The 15,127-nt window shown below is 40.3% G+C and overlaps 1 protein-coding gene across 2 annotated transcripts in view; it reads left to right on the top strand.

Moving 5' to 3' along the window:
* Window positions 1-15,127, top strand: part of LOC122934105 (synaptojanin-2-like) — a 237,525-nt gene that overhangs the window by 22,034 nt on the left and 200,364 nt on the right. For both annotated transcript variants that reach the window (XM_044289307.1, XM_044289305.1), the window contains exon 2: window positions 11,613-11,699. In XM_044289307.1, coding sequence (XP_044145242.1) covers window positions 11,613-11,699 — 87 coding nt within the window. The remainder of the gene's footprint in view (window positions 1-11,612; window positions 11,700-15,127) is intronic.

Below are 15,127 nucleotides of genomic sequence, written 5' to 3'. Positions count from 1 at the left end.
ATAGCGTTTGCAAACTATGGTGCAAAATTTTTTATTTATGCACTTAGACTTTCTGAGCACCTGTCATGTTTCCTGAGGTTCTACAATGTCCAGACAGTAGAAACACCTCACAAATGACCCCATTTCGGAAAGTAGACACCCTAAGGTATTCGCTGATGGGCATAGTGAGTTCATGGAAGTTTTTATTTTTTTCACAAGTTAGCGGAAATTGTTTTTTTTTTTTCTTACAAAGTCTCATATTCCACTAAATTGTGACAAAAATTACAATTTTACATGAATTCACCATACCCCCCTCATGGAGTACCTTGGGGTGTCTTCTTTCTAAAATGGGGTCACTTGTGGGGTATTTATACTGCCCTTGCATTTTAGGGGCCCTAAAGTGTGACAAGTAGTTTGGAATCCAAATGCGTAAAAATGCCCTGTGAAATCCTAAATGGGGTCACTTGTGGGGTATTTATACTGCCCTTGCATTTTAGGGGCCCTAAAGCGCGAGAAGAAGTCTGGAATCCAAATGCCTAAAAATGCCCTCCTAAAAGGTACTCATTGGAATTTGGGCCCCTTTGCACACCTAGGCTGCAAAAAAGTGTCACACATGTGGTATCGCCGTACTCGGGAGAAGTAGGGCAACGTGGTTTGGGGTGTATTTTTACATATACCCATACTATGTGTGAGAAATATCTCTGTAAATGACAACTTTTTACATATATATATATATATATATATATATATATATATATATATATATTTGTATAAAAAAGAAATTGTCAATTTACAGAGATCTTTCTCTCGCCCAGCATGGGTATATGTAAAAATACACCCCAAACCACATTACCCAACTTAGGTGCGTAAAGAGGCCGAAAGTCCAATGAGTACCTTTTTAGGAGGGCATTTTGATTCCAGACTTCTTCTCGCGCTTTAGGGCCCCTAAAATACCAGGGCAGTATAAATACCCCACATGTGACCCCATTTTGGAAAGATAACACCCCAAGGCATTCCGTGAGGGGCATGGTGAGTTCCTAGAAGTTTTTTTATTTATTGGCACAAGTTAGCGGAAATTGATATTTTTTGTTTTGTTATTTGTTGTCATTTCTCACAAAGTCTCCCTTTCCTCTAACTTGTGACAAAACGTTCAATCTTTCATGGACTCAATATGCCCCTCAGCGAATACCTTGGGGTGTCTTCTTTCCAAAAAGGGGTCATTTGTGGGGTGTTTGAACTGCCTTGGCATTTGAGGGTTTCCACAATCATTACATGTATGGCCAGCTTTAGGAGTTTTTGCTATTCTCCTTATATTGAGCATACGGGTAATGAGATAATTGTTTTATTTATTTTTTATTTTTTCCGTTCAGCCTCTGGGCTCAAAGAAAAAATGAACGGCACGGCTTTCTTCATTCACATCGATCAATGTGGATGAAAAAATCTCTGCCCAAAAAAAGAGGGGAAAGGCGTCTGCCAGGACATAGGAGCTCCGCCCAACAGCCAAACCCACTCGGCCCGTATGCCCTGGCAAACCCGATTTTTTTTTTTTTTTTTTTTTTTTTTTTTTTTTCTCCATTCACATCAATCGATGTGGATGAATAAATCGTTGCCGGATTTAAAAAAAAAAAAAAAAAAAAAAAATATATATATATATATATATATATATATATATATATATATATACCTACAGGTCCTTCTCAAAAAATTAACATATTGTGATAAAGTTCATTATTTTCTGTAATGTACTGATAAACATTAGACTTTCATATATTTTAGATTCATTACACACCAACTGAAGTAGTTCAAGCCTTTTATTGTTTTAATATTGATGATTTTGGCATACAGCTCATGAAAACCCAAAATTCCTATTAAAAAAAATTAGCATATCATGAAAAGGTTCTCTAAACCAGTGTTTCCCAACCAGTGTGCCTCCAGTTGTTGCAAAACTACAACTCCCAGCATGCCCGCACAGCCAAAGGCTGTCTGGGCATGCTGGGAGTTGTAGTTTTGCAACCGCTGGAGGCACACTGGTTGGGAAACACTGCTCTAAACGAGCTATTAACCTAATCATCTGAATCAACTAATTAACTCTAAACACCTGCAAAAGATTCTTGAGGCTTTTAAAAACTCCCAGCCTGGTTCATTACTCAAAACCGCAATCATGGGTAAGACTGCCGACCTGACTGCTGTCCAGAAGGCCATCATTGACACCCTCAAGCAAGAGGGTAAGACACAGAAAGAAATTTCTGAACGAATAGGCTGTTCCCAGAGTGCTGTATCAAGGCACCTCAGTGGGAAGTCTGTGGGAAGGAAAAAGTGTGGCAGAAAATGCTGCACAACGAGAAGAGGTGACCGGACCCTGAGGAAGATTGTGGAGAAGGACCGATTCCAGACCTTGGGGGACCTGCGGAAGCAGTGGACTGAGTCTGGAGTAGAAACATCCAGAGCCACCGTGTACAGGCGTGTGCAGGAAATGGGCTACAGGTGCCGCATTCCCCAGAAACAGCGGCAGAAGCGCCTGACCTGGGCTACAGAGAAGCAGCACTGGACTGTTGCATGTCATTCGGAAATCAAGGTGCCAGAGTCTGGAGGAAGACTGGGGAGAGGGAAATGCCAAAATGCCTGAAGTCCAGTGTCAAGTACCCACAGTCAGTGATGGTCTGGGGTGCCATGTCAGCTGCTGGTGTTGGTCCACTGTGTTTTATCAAGGGCAGGGTCAATGCAGCTAGCTATCAGGAGATTTTGGAGCACTTCATGCTTCCATCTGCTGAAAAGCTTTATGGAGATGAAGATTTCATTTTTCAGCACGACCTGGCACCTGCTCACAGTGCCAAAACCACTGGTAAATGGTTTACTGACCATGGTATTACTGTGCTCAATTGGCCTGCCAACTCTCCTGACCTGAACCCCATAGAGAATCTGTGGGATATTGGGAAGATAAAGTTGAGAGACACAAGACCCAACACTCTGGATGAGCTTAAAGCCGCTATCGAAGCATCCTGGGCCTCCATAACACCTCAGCAGTGCCACAGGCTGATTGCCTCCATGCCACGCCGCATTGAAGCAGTCATTTCTGCAAAAGGATTCCTGACCAAGTATTGAGTGCATAACTGAACATAATTATTTGAAGGTTGACTTTTTTTGTATTAAAAACACTTTTCTTTTATTGGTCGGATGAAATATGCTAATTTTTTGAGATAGGAAATTTGGGTTTTCATGAGCTGTATGCCCAAATCATCAATATTAAAACAATAAAAGGCTTGAACTACTTCAGTTGTGTGTAATGAGTCTAAAATATATGAAAGTCTAATGTTTATCAGTACATTACAGAAAATAATGAACTTTATCACAATATGCAAATTTTTTGAGAAGGACCTGTGTATATATATATATATATATATATATATATATATATATATATATATATATATATATATATATATATATATATATATATATATATATATATATATATATACAAAGTAATACATAGAACGCTGTCAACTAGCGCTACACCGCATGGGATTCGCAGCGGTGTATTAGCAGTCCCGCAACCTGCCAATAAAGTAATGTACAGACTAGCTGTACAAGACGCAGAAAAACTAGAAACAGTATAAAGTATATATACAAAGTGTTTGCCAAAGCATATGAACACCGCCCCTCAGCTCATAAGCCTTGGCAAACGTATCTTTTTTACTGCTGAGGAGAAATCTCGTCTTGCAGCGCCGCATACACCGACTTTTGTGTAATCTGAAAGCAGCGCAATTCTTCTGTCCAGAATGCACATCAGCGCTGCAGCTGGTTGTTCGCTTGGTCCATCTAGAAGGTGTAAGTAAAAAAAAAAAAAAAAAGCGAATTACGCGAAGCCGCTGCGATTGATAAAAATATCAGTGTGCAGTGATAAAAAAAAAATACATTTTTGTCACTGCGGCGGGCGTGGACGAACGCACGTGTGGGCGACCGATCAGGCCCGATCGGTAAAACACTGCGTTTTGGGTGGAGGGCGAGCTAAGGTGACACTAATACTATTCTAGATCTGACTGTGATCAGTTCTGATCCCTTACAGATACTATAAAGTACCAATGCTGATTAGCAATACGCTACAGTGACTACAGTGCGGTGGGCTGGGCGCTAACTGAAGCTAACTACCTACCAAAGGGGCCTAAACTAACCTAAACCTAACAGTCAATACTGGTGGGGGGAAAAAAAGTGACAGTTTACACTGATCACTTTTTTCCCTTTTCACTAGTGATTGACAAGGGTGATCTGGGGCTAAATATGTAGTGCTTGGTGTACTCACAGTGATCTGTGCTCTCTGCTGGGACCAACCGAAAAGGACCCAGCAGAGAGCACAGAAGCCATTTAACACATTCTATTTATAAATATAATGTGTTATATGGCTTGTGGTTCGTTATTTTAAAAGTCACCAACCTGCCATCGCTGATCATTGGCTGGCAGGCTGGTGACCAACTCCTTCTGCGCCTTTTGCTGACCCGCACTGCGCATGTGCGTCGTCTTGCGAGATGACGCATCGATGTGTCAAGAAGGAATAACCCGGCGGCCTGCAGGATGCATCCCTTCGTTAGGCGGTCGGGAGGTGGTTAATACTGAGTGCCTTCTCCCCTTGCTGCAATACAGGATCCCTCTCTGGCACAGTCGTTACCTATTATCTCATTGTCATCCTAAATTGTGAAGATATTTTTAATGCCCTTTCTTTTGTATTGGTTACAGCAACCCTGTAATCCAACAGTGGTTGGCGGTGTTTGTACATTATAGGAAAAAGCGCCGGCCTGTCTGGTGGCGGGGACAGCAGGAATATACATAGGCCAGCACTTTTTTTTTCCCTATAGTGTGCGAGCACGGCCACCAGTGCTGGATTGCAGAGTAGTCATGACGACTGGATATGAGCAATGTATAATGTGATAGAAAAATGAGTCAAGGCAGCAAAGGAGGCAATATTGACAATCACAATACATTAGTAAGTGCCTTGTATTAACTTTCTCCAACTTCTTTAAACCCTTCAAGTGACAGCCAGTTTGGACCAAATGCCGAGTTCCATTTTTCAAATCTGACATGTATCACTTTATGTGGTAATAACTTTGGAATGCTTTTACTTATCTAAGCCATTCAGAGATTGTTTTCTCATGACACATACTTCATGTTAGTGGTAAATTTGAGTTGATAAGTTTTTGTATGGATAAAAAAATCAAAAATGTGCAGAAATTTTGGAAAAATTCGCCATTTTGTAAATTTGAATTTATTTGCTTTCAAGAGGAATAGGGATAACTATTTTATGAATGATCACTTTACATTCCCTATATGTCTACTTTATGCTGGCATCATTTTGCAAATGTTCTTTTATTTTTTTTTAGAAAGTTAGTTAAACTTGGAAGTCTAGAAGCACATTTAGAAATTTTTAAGAACATTTCCAAACCCCCTTTTTTTTTTTTGTTAAGGACCATTTCAGTTATGAAGACCATTTCAGTTTTCAGTCACTTTGTGGGGCTTGCACAGTAGGAACCACCCATAAATGACCACATTTTAGAAATTACACCCATTAAGCTAGTCAAAACAGATTTTTACAAACTTTATTAACCCTTTAGGTGTTCCACAAGAATTAAAGAAAAATGGAGGGAAAATTTTAAAATTTCATTTTTTATTTATTTTTTTTGGGGCAGATTTATCCATTTTAAATCAAATTTTCCTGTAACGCAGCCCAAAAAAACTCAATATTTATTACCCTAATTATTCAATTTACAGAAACCCCCCATATGTGATTGTAAACTGCTCTTATGTGAACACAGCAGGGTACAGAGGGAAAGGAGCACCATATTGTTAACTGAGGACAGGTTTTGCTGGAATGGTTTTCAGGTGCCATGTCACATTTGAAGAGGAACCCCGAAATGTGACACAATTTTGCAAACTACCCCCCTCAAGGAATAAATCTAGTGATGAAGTGAATGCTTTGACCCAACAAGTGTTCCTGTGTGTGCCTGTGAAAATGTAAAATTATTTTTTATTTCCAATATAAAGTTGCATTAGCCCCAAATGTTTATTTATGTTAAATGGCAGAGATCGGTGCCAGCACAGAGTATCAGCTGTAAGTTTCTTCAGTCGCTGCCATCACAGCCTGCATGTGGGGGCAGTTAAATTTTATCTGGGGCACAGTGGCAGTCATGCCTGATTTCAGGCTGTGATCTCGAGCGTGTAGATCACAGCCTGAAACCAGGACTTTTCTCAATGAAGCGCTCCGCTCCAATGAAGCGCTTGGTTAGTCTCTGCAATCGGAGTGCTTGCCGGCAAGGGACCACTCTGATTAGTCCCTTGCCAGCTTCCCCGGTGTCTCTGCTCTCCTGTATTGGTATATTCCTGAATTAGCAGGCTTCAGGCTATATTTCAGCAATGTAACAGTTTCCCCGATCTCAGTACGTCAGAAAGGTAAGATGTATGCAATCAGCCTTATTTAAAATAGCAGAAACTCGGCAGCTATGGTGCCCGCCGCACATACGAGTGGGCGCCATGTATAGGGACCGGACTTCCGCTGTACATATACGGCGGAGGTCCTTAAGGGGTTAAACAAACACAATTTTTTGACGTATTGTGATTTCTCATATTGCCTCTTTTGCTTGTTTGAGTGAAAAAGTCAAATGAGGCAGTTTGCCATACTTAAAGTCTAAACAAAGGTCAATTTAAAGAGCCAGGACAGGAACTAGAATACATAGTGTCTTCCATAAATTATTTCCAGGAAACAAACGCATATATAGAATCCATACAGTATGTAAGGTTGCAGTATTGACCAATAAACTGCTGAATAAAGTATTCTAAGAGGGCTGGACAAGGACAGAACCCTTGATGAATATTCAAAAGCTGCCATGATATTAAGATACATTGATAACATTCAGGACAGCTACAGTATAAGTTACTGGAGGAAATTCACAATATACAGCAGAATATATTTATGCGATTCACTCCAAAGACATAAAAACATAACGGTGACAAATACTCTTTAAAGAGATGATATAGGTTGTGAAAAATAGCTCACTTATGTTTAAAAAAATAAAATAAATAAATATATATATATATATACACACACAAACACCTCCGCCAATCGGCTGTTTGAGAAGAAACCTATGCTCTCAGTAGTGCTGTGGCCTTCTCACAGTTTTTCCTAGGCCAGTGACGTCGCATTCATGTGTCATGTGGCCTAGGAGCAGCTCAGCCCCATAAGATAACTAGAACAGCCACTATACAATGGATAGGTCATCAGCATGGTGTGAAAGTAATGGAAACCCCTTTTAATGAGCCCATTCTTTCTCTGCCTGATACTTTTTTTTTTTTTTTAAGTCCACCATGCTTTTGCTTTTTGGGCCTTTTATGTTTTTAAAGGGGTTGTCCCATTAAATAAGCCCCCTTCCATATAATATATATCCAGATTAGGGGATATAAACTTCATAAGGGAGGTCTCCTTAGGGTCCCCCTCTTTAAGCCAAAATAGAGTGCTGCTGCAGATTTAGGCCCATGACTATTAGTACGGCTTTTTGTAAGGGCTTGTCTGTGGGATACAAACCTTTTTCGATACTTTTTTTATGGTGATTTGTTTGCCTGTTTTGAGCAACCTGTGGTCTTTTGTCATTTTGCCAACTCTATTATCCTTTTACTGATTGTAATATTAAAAGACTAAAACCTGATCCTTCAGTTTAAAGACTGCTAATATATGAAAGCAGATGTGCAGTTTTCGAAAAATAAAGCCAGATATTGTGATGCAGCTTAAAAATGAAAATCGTGTAAGGAAAGAAAAAAAGGATTTATGAAAATTTAATATGAACAGCTGAGAAAAAAATGATTACATAACCAAGGTTACTGTGTGCTTGGCGGTTGTAGTGTGTTATACTATTAGGGTACTGTCACATGGCACAGTTGGCTGCACTCGGCAAAGCCATGCACACCTGTGGCTGCCAATGTGTGACCATGACAGTAATTTCATTCCTTTTTTTCATAGAAATTGTATTAAAGGAGGTTTTCGGTTTTCATCAACATCCTTTTAAATGAATTTATGAAGGTAGCTGTTATTTTGTAATGTATTTCTTTTTACTTTTTATTGCTCCTATCTTCTATTCTGGGCTGTGGTCACATAACCATGTCTTCCTTCCTGTGATATTATGTCCATGGGTGTGTAACTAAACTTAACAAGCTGATTTCAGGAGAGAGCACCGCCAGCAAACCTAACCGTGCATTAAAAAAAAGCATGAATCTCTGCCCAAAAGTCTGCAATAACTGAACAGTCCCAGATTACGTACACTCATCATGAGCAAATTTATGCATGCATTTCAGGCACTCAGGGATCAATTAGACTCTGCGTAGCCATTTAGCCTGAATCACGCAGACTTCCAGGTAGAAGCCATCCCCTTTTCGTGGTCATGATGTAACTCTAAGGCGGGAATGTCATGCTTCCATTTCCTAAAAGACTCAGGTGAGAAGGTTGTTGGGAACTAAGCAGTCCATAAAACAATAAGACTGGCTTATTAGGGATAATTCATCTGGCGATTCCCCATATTCTAATTGTAAGGGACCGACGCCAAACTGTTCTGCATAAGTGTGCCGTAGGTTTCAGAAATTTTGAGAATTGGTGAGAATAATTTCTTGGGGTGAATGCTCAAATTCCCCAGGGAAGATATTCAGTGGCCATAATTTGTAAAAAAAAAAAAAACAGGTCGGGTTAGCAAAGGCCAGATTTATACAGGATAGAGAATTAGTAGAGGCAGAGTGACACGAAAAATGTCTGGCATCAGGGTGTAGCCTTCTCCAGATCTCGCTTAGGTTATGAGCTCGAGTCCAGTGCAATTTCACTGGATTATGCCTAGGGGAGGGATGTAAATGATCTAGAGTTTTGTCTAAGGAGGTATGGAAATCGCCTAATATTAAAAGGGGGAAACCACGCTACCCGGGCCATCACAGCCTCTAAGATCTCCTTATCAAAAGGAGGAGGTACATAGATCCTGATTATGAGAAAGGGCTGCATATTTCCCAGCTGGATCTATATGTACTGCAGTTCATTGAAACGGTAAAGACTTATTAATCCAATCCGCCCCCCTTCCCCGGCTGTGATTGGTGTAAACCGCATGAAAGGCATCACCTCTCCATGGGTTTTTAATTGCTGACGCTTCTTGACCACGTAGGTGGGTTTCCTGAAAAATAAGAATACCGTTAGATAAATGCCAAAGATCGTTTTATCTTACTATTAAGCCCCCGGACATTCCAAGAGGTCAGTTTACAATGTGCCATGTATCCACTATATGGAAGTATCGAGTCATCTGGCTGCCTGTGTAGTCCCTGAACCACATGCATTCACATTACACACATTATGAAGGAAGAAGCACAACACCTTCCCTACTTTTTCTGAGCGTCTGTATCCTGAACCCAAGAATAGTAAGGAAACTCATTTCAAAGTGCTATCGTCTTATGGTTAGGAAGACCTAGCAAGAGGGAAATACTATCTTCATCCAAGTAAAAGTAGGCAATAAATCTTTAACAAGTGATCCTTAAAATATTTTTTATTATGCACATTACATGAATATTCAAATCTTAAAGGGATTTTCCAATAATTTACTATTGATGACCTATTCTTAGGATAGGTTATCAGTATTTAAATGGGGTCTGTGGTGTTCCCGCACAGCAGCTTCTGAAAACAGCTGATAGGTGGGGGTAACGGGAGTCGCTCCCCCGACGATTAGATATTGATGCCCTATATGAGTGTGCAGTCAATGGTAGAGTTCTGGGAAACCTTAACAGTTAAATATTCATGTAAGGGAAAACTAATTCAAGGATCACTTTGTCTACGTGTTTATTGCCCACATATAAAACTTTTTACTGTATGCTCACTGTGATACTTCAGTCTGTGACTTGTGTTTCATTTCCAGTGTGATAAATATTAAGCAATGCGTGTTTGGCTGGTGTTACGATGACTTCATGTCCTGTTTGGAAGCTACTGTGCTCCATGATCCGGGTACGGTAGAATATGCAATTTAAAAATGTAAAAACATTTTTAGAATCTACTTGGTGAAACTTTAGAAAGGGAAAATATCACAATGAGATCAGAGGCAAATTACGTGTACAAATAGTAAGATTGCTCAAACATTCAAAAGGTGTTTGCGGATACTACGAACCAGACACCATTCCATTCCAGTTCAGGCTGACAGTTTGTTCCTGAACATTCTTCATTATAGCCATTTTTGGAGTTAGACCTTCTCTTTGAACGCGATACATAATTCATGATGATGAATTATCTTTCATCTTGTACCTTGCAGTGTAACTTAAACAGAGTCGTCCATGTTCATATAGTATTTTAGATCATCCCCACTCAGCGGGACCTGTCGAAGGAAGCATATTTACTTGCCCTCCGATGCTCTGTTAAAGCTCACTGCTTTCTTCAGTGCTTTTTGATCTCTGCATGTAAACTTCTGCAATGGTTGGGGTCATGTGCCAACGACTGGCTGCAGCAGTAACATGTCCCCAAGTGGCAAGTGACCCAGCAGTGATGTACCCATTTGAGACGCGTCACCTCTGCAGCCAGTCATTGGGTGAATCAGTGGACGCGACCCCGTCCATGACAGAAGTTTACCTGTAGGGTCTGAAGAACAGTGGACCCATGGAGCCGTAAACGAGCATTGTGGAGCAGGTAAGACTGTGTTCACCCTTCATTTGAGCTTTCTTTACCTAATCCCCATTTGTTCATTGGGCAGTAGTTGTGCTCAGTTTGCATCAGTTTTTGTCAGTTCCGTCAGACTTGCATTATTTTAGATGGGAACAAAAGTGCTGCCTGCTGTACTTTTTCCCCTGTAAAAATAATTGAAACCTAACAGAACTGATGCTCGGAATAAAGCATCTGATTTGATCCGAAGTATGGAACGCAAGTGTGAACACAGCCTAAGGGCTTGTTCACATCACCGTTTTGCTTTCCGTTCTTCTGATCCGTCAGAAGGAGAGAGGGAAAAAAACAGGATCCTGTAAAAGACTGATCCTGCTGCATCAGTTGCCATCTGTTTGAGCCATTTCTTAGATCCGTTTTTTTAAATTTGGGGGGGGGGGGGAGTCCTGCATACAGTACGTTTGTTCCCATCTTAAAAAAAAAAAAGAAAAGATCTCAGATGGAAATGGCTGAAACAGATGACAACTGATGCAACAGGATCAGTTTTTTACTGGATCCTGGAGTCTGTTAAAAATTTACAGAAGCTGGACATCCCTTTTAAGGAGTATTTTTAGTACTTGGTGAGTACTGGCTTTCTACAGGATCAGATTTATTTCAAGGTTTGGCAGTAATTGTAATGATTAGGCGGGTAAGCACATTTACTTATCTGACCCTTTACTCTGCAGATACCAGTAATCACTTGTCTGTGTATGGTACTCTGGCACTGGTGGTGACTGTTGAATCCACTTTCCCAGCTTAATTCCAAAAATGGACAACCTAAAGCTCTAACAAAAGAACTATTTGAGTATTATCAGAGAATAGACTTATCAAGCAATGCATGTGACTCCTGACATACAGCTGTCGGAGAACTCCCACCAGAACTCTTATGACATAAGGATAGTTTGCTTTTCTACTAGTTGTAACCTTCTCTTCTTTTTTTTTTTTTTAGCACCTGATGAAAAGGAAGCCATTAAAGGGCAATATGAGAGACTTCAGGAAGCATATGGCTGCCTAGGGGTGCTTCAGTTGAAATCAGGTAACTTTGTTTATTTTTTATGTAGTAAAATATTTTCCCACCAACGGAAGGTTGAAATAATTACTTAAGATGGCATAAGCATAATAAGGCCCGAAGCTGTAGCCAAGGTTCAGCACAGGAGAGGCAAGGAATAAAATTCATCCGAGGTTCCCAAACCAGGAGATGTACAGTGATGTCAAGTATAGAGGACTTGGGGGAGAGGAGCCTTAGAGACCAGGACAGGACACACATGTCTTAGCGCTTGGGATATTAGGGTAACGCATCCAGTCCATAGAGTTTTATATACTGGGAAACCTAATTAGGAGATGTAATGGAAGGTCCTCGGTAGTTTTGGCTGTAAGGTTAATAAATGCAGGAAAATAATGGAATGGGAACTACAATACATGGGAGTGATGGCTGACTGCATTGCTGATAATACTTACATAGATGTCGCTTACAGCATCCTCAGCAATACACGCGCCTGGACACACCAGGTCACAGCCTGCGGGAGCAGGTTTCTTGCATGAGGAAGGGACACACTTAAGGCAACTGGGAAGAGAGCAAGAGGGAGGCAGTGGAAACATTACAACCTTAGCTGCACTAAGAACTTCCACATGCTTAGCCAGTGATCATGTAGTCGAGCACTTTACACAACATTAAGCAACATTCGCTGGACTAGGTGGGTCGGCAGCCCGCGGTATCAACAAAAGGAGTAACCCGTTGAGAACACCGGCAATCCGCACCTGGTGGTCTCCACCAAAGATAAGGTCTCATGGCTCACCTGAAGCACAGGAATGATGTGGGCAAAAACTAGAGAATGCATATTTACCACAGTTTAATGCAGTGTTGCAGTGAAACGGTTGTGGCCGCTATGAGTGTCTGGTACTCTTAGGCCACCTGCACACATTGCGGATACCTTGTGTTTTTTATGCATGGATCTCTTGTGAAGAAAACGTAGCTCAATCCAGTACCAGCAAAATATCTGAGAGTAGACACATGTTATGCACATTCAGCTTTTTCCTTCCATGCAGAAATTGACCTACCATACAAATTTCTGAATCCACAGTATGTTCATTCTTTGTGCAGATTTTTTTTTTTTTCAATGCAATGGTGAGATCGGCGGCAAAACCACATCAAAAACCGCAAGTAACACGTGCAGTGTTTGATGCACAGAAATTCGTGCAACATTTCTGCAAAGCAGCCCGCACCCTTGTGCAGGTAGCCTGTATTCCGGATATCATCAGTAATGAAGCATTTGTTTTATTTATAGAAAGCAACATATTAGTTTTAAAGTAATATATGGATTCATGATCAAAATTGGATGCGATTAGTACTAAATGATCGTTTACTTGATAAATGTAATTTACCTGTTTCCGATTACAATGCAGTCAAGCACATAGAACTCCGTGGAAAGCTGGGTTACTTATTTCAAAACTTTCCCTAGCAGAGTCCAAAATATTGGGTCAATTTTAGGTCCACTGTGCTGTTGTCCATTGACTTCAGCCCTAAACATGTTTAGAATTGGGAAAACGATTAAAGAAAATTAATAGATAAAAGCAGCAAATTTCTGGTGATTTCCGGTTGTATAAACTCTTAAATTGAAGTGTGTTTGGGTGGTAAATCCTCCATTCTGTAATTGGGATCTTGTATCACAAAAATAAACTAGGTTTGATTTGCCCATTAATGAGAAGTGTTGTTGGGTGGACATACTTTAGATTTCAAATGTTTGGAAAAGGTGGAGACACTCTGTCTTGGCGCCAGTGAAGTATTTCTTAAGTACACAAGTCATTTGGAGGATGACATCCAGTGCCAATAGCATTTCTTTACCTGTGCTACTAATAGATGCTGTGCTTTTTTATGGCAGCATGGGTCCAGGATAAGATCTTTTTATAATGTTTTATTATTTATTTCTCATTGACTTTAAGCGTGAAGAATTCAGAATCAAAATGCATTTGGAAACTGTGATCTTGCATCAGGTTTTGTATAGGAGCAGTTCTAGGGCAACTTTAATAATAATAAAAATAATAATACAAATAATAAACAAAAATAAAAAAAAAAGTAAAATGTTACTTCTTAAAGGGGCTGTCCCAGTCCAATTCTCGGTGATGGGACAACCCTTTAAGGCGGCAGTTATATCCTTCTGTGCAGGATCTGGAGTGCACTAGCATAGCACACAGACCCGTTAAAGTAAATGGTGCAATTCACACTGCAGTTTCTTGTAATGGATTGTTAGTCTGTGCCGCAAAACTCTCCATTTTCCTTCTGTGAGTCTTTCATTCAAATGAATGTGTCCACAAAAGAACGCACATACTCGGCACTCTACATGGACGTCCAGATACACCTGTATTTTGCATACCAGTATGGATGGATTCACATTGGTTGTAGTAATATGCTTAGTTTTTTATTGCATCTTCATGTGATAACCAGTTGCCTTCAGGTTGTCTGCGCTAGTGGACAGTTTTATCTACAATTATAAGTAGTCTTTGTGGGACATGTTACCCGTGAAATATTACTGCCATTATTTGAGACTTCTCAAGCACCATGTCATGTACCAATATGAGCTTTGCAATAAGCTATTCATTAGAAAACGAAGATAAGTACAGTAGGTAGTCCTCAAAGCAGTCCTGTAAAGTTAAATCTGAACACTTGCCTTCTCCTCAACCCAGTGTCCTTATTAAGTCAAATTATTATAGCAACTACTGCATATCGACACAGAAGTGCTCACATGATTTATGACCACCAGTTTGGGTTATATTACCCCCCCTTAAAGAACTCCAGCCAAAATGGTATTCCCTGACATGTTAGAAAGGTACATGATGTAATCTGTAGTGAATGTAATCTTCTTACCAGTGTCTTGTGAGTGATCCTCTCCCCTCTGATCCTCAGCTGTGTCATGTGACCAGCAATCAGACTTTCCAAATAACAGTTTCTTGTGTTTCATGTGTTGACAGGAAGTCAGTTTCGCTTTGTATTTTTATGGGAGCCTCAATGTCAAGGTCATAGGAATTAATAGAGAAGTAACTGACCACCTGTCCTGTGTCAGTGGAGACCAGAAAGTTGGTCACATGGCACAGCTGAGGATCAGAAGGGAGAGGATAACTCTCAAATACAGTGACTGATGAGAAGATTACAATCACTACAGATTACATCATGTACCTTTCCAGCAGGTCAGAGAATACCATTTTTATGTGGGAGTTCTTCTTTAAGTATAGCACATTTAAAGTCAACCTCTCACATTGAATGTGGTGACTGAGCTGCAGGCAGTATATTATAAGGCAGGAGGAGCAGAGCAGAGCAGATATTTAGTTTTATGGGAAAAGATTCAGTATAACTTATATTTCTTTTATATCAATCCCAGCAAGTTTTTGTCATGTGGGCCTACCTGCTCAGTGATTTATGAACTTCCCCTGTATGAGCCTGCATACTGATATCTGTCAATCATTAAATAA

Source organism: Bufo gargarizans, chromosome 4 (genome assembly GCF_014858855.1).
Source record: "Bufo gargarizans isolate SCDJY-AF-19 chromosome 4, ASM1485885v1, whole genome shotgun sequence".
Taxonomy (NCBI): Eukaryota; Metazoa; Chordata; class Amphibia; order Anura; family Bufonidae; genus Bufo; species Bufo gargarizans.
Note: the sequence above shows the minus strand (reverse complement) of the source record. Positions and strands in the feature narration are given on the sequence as shown.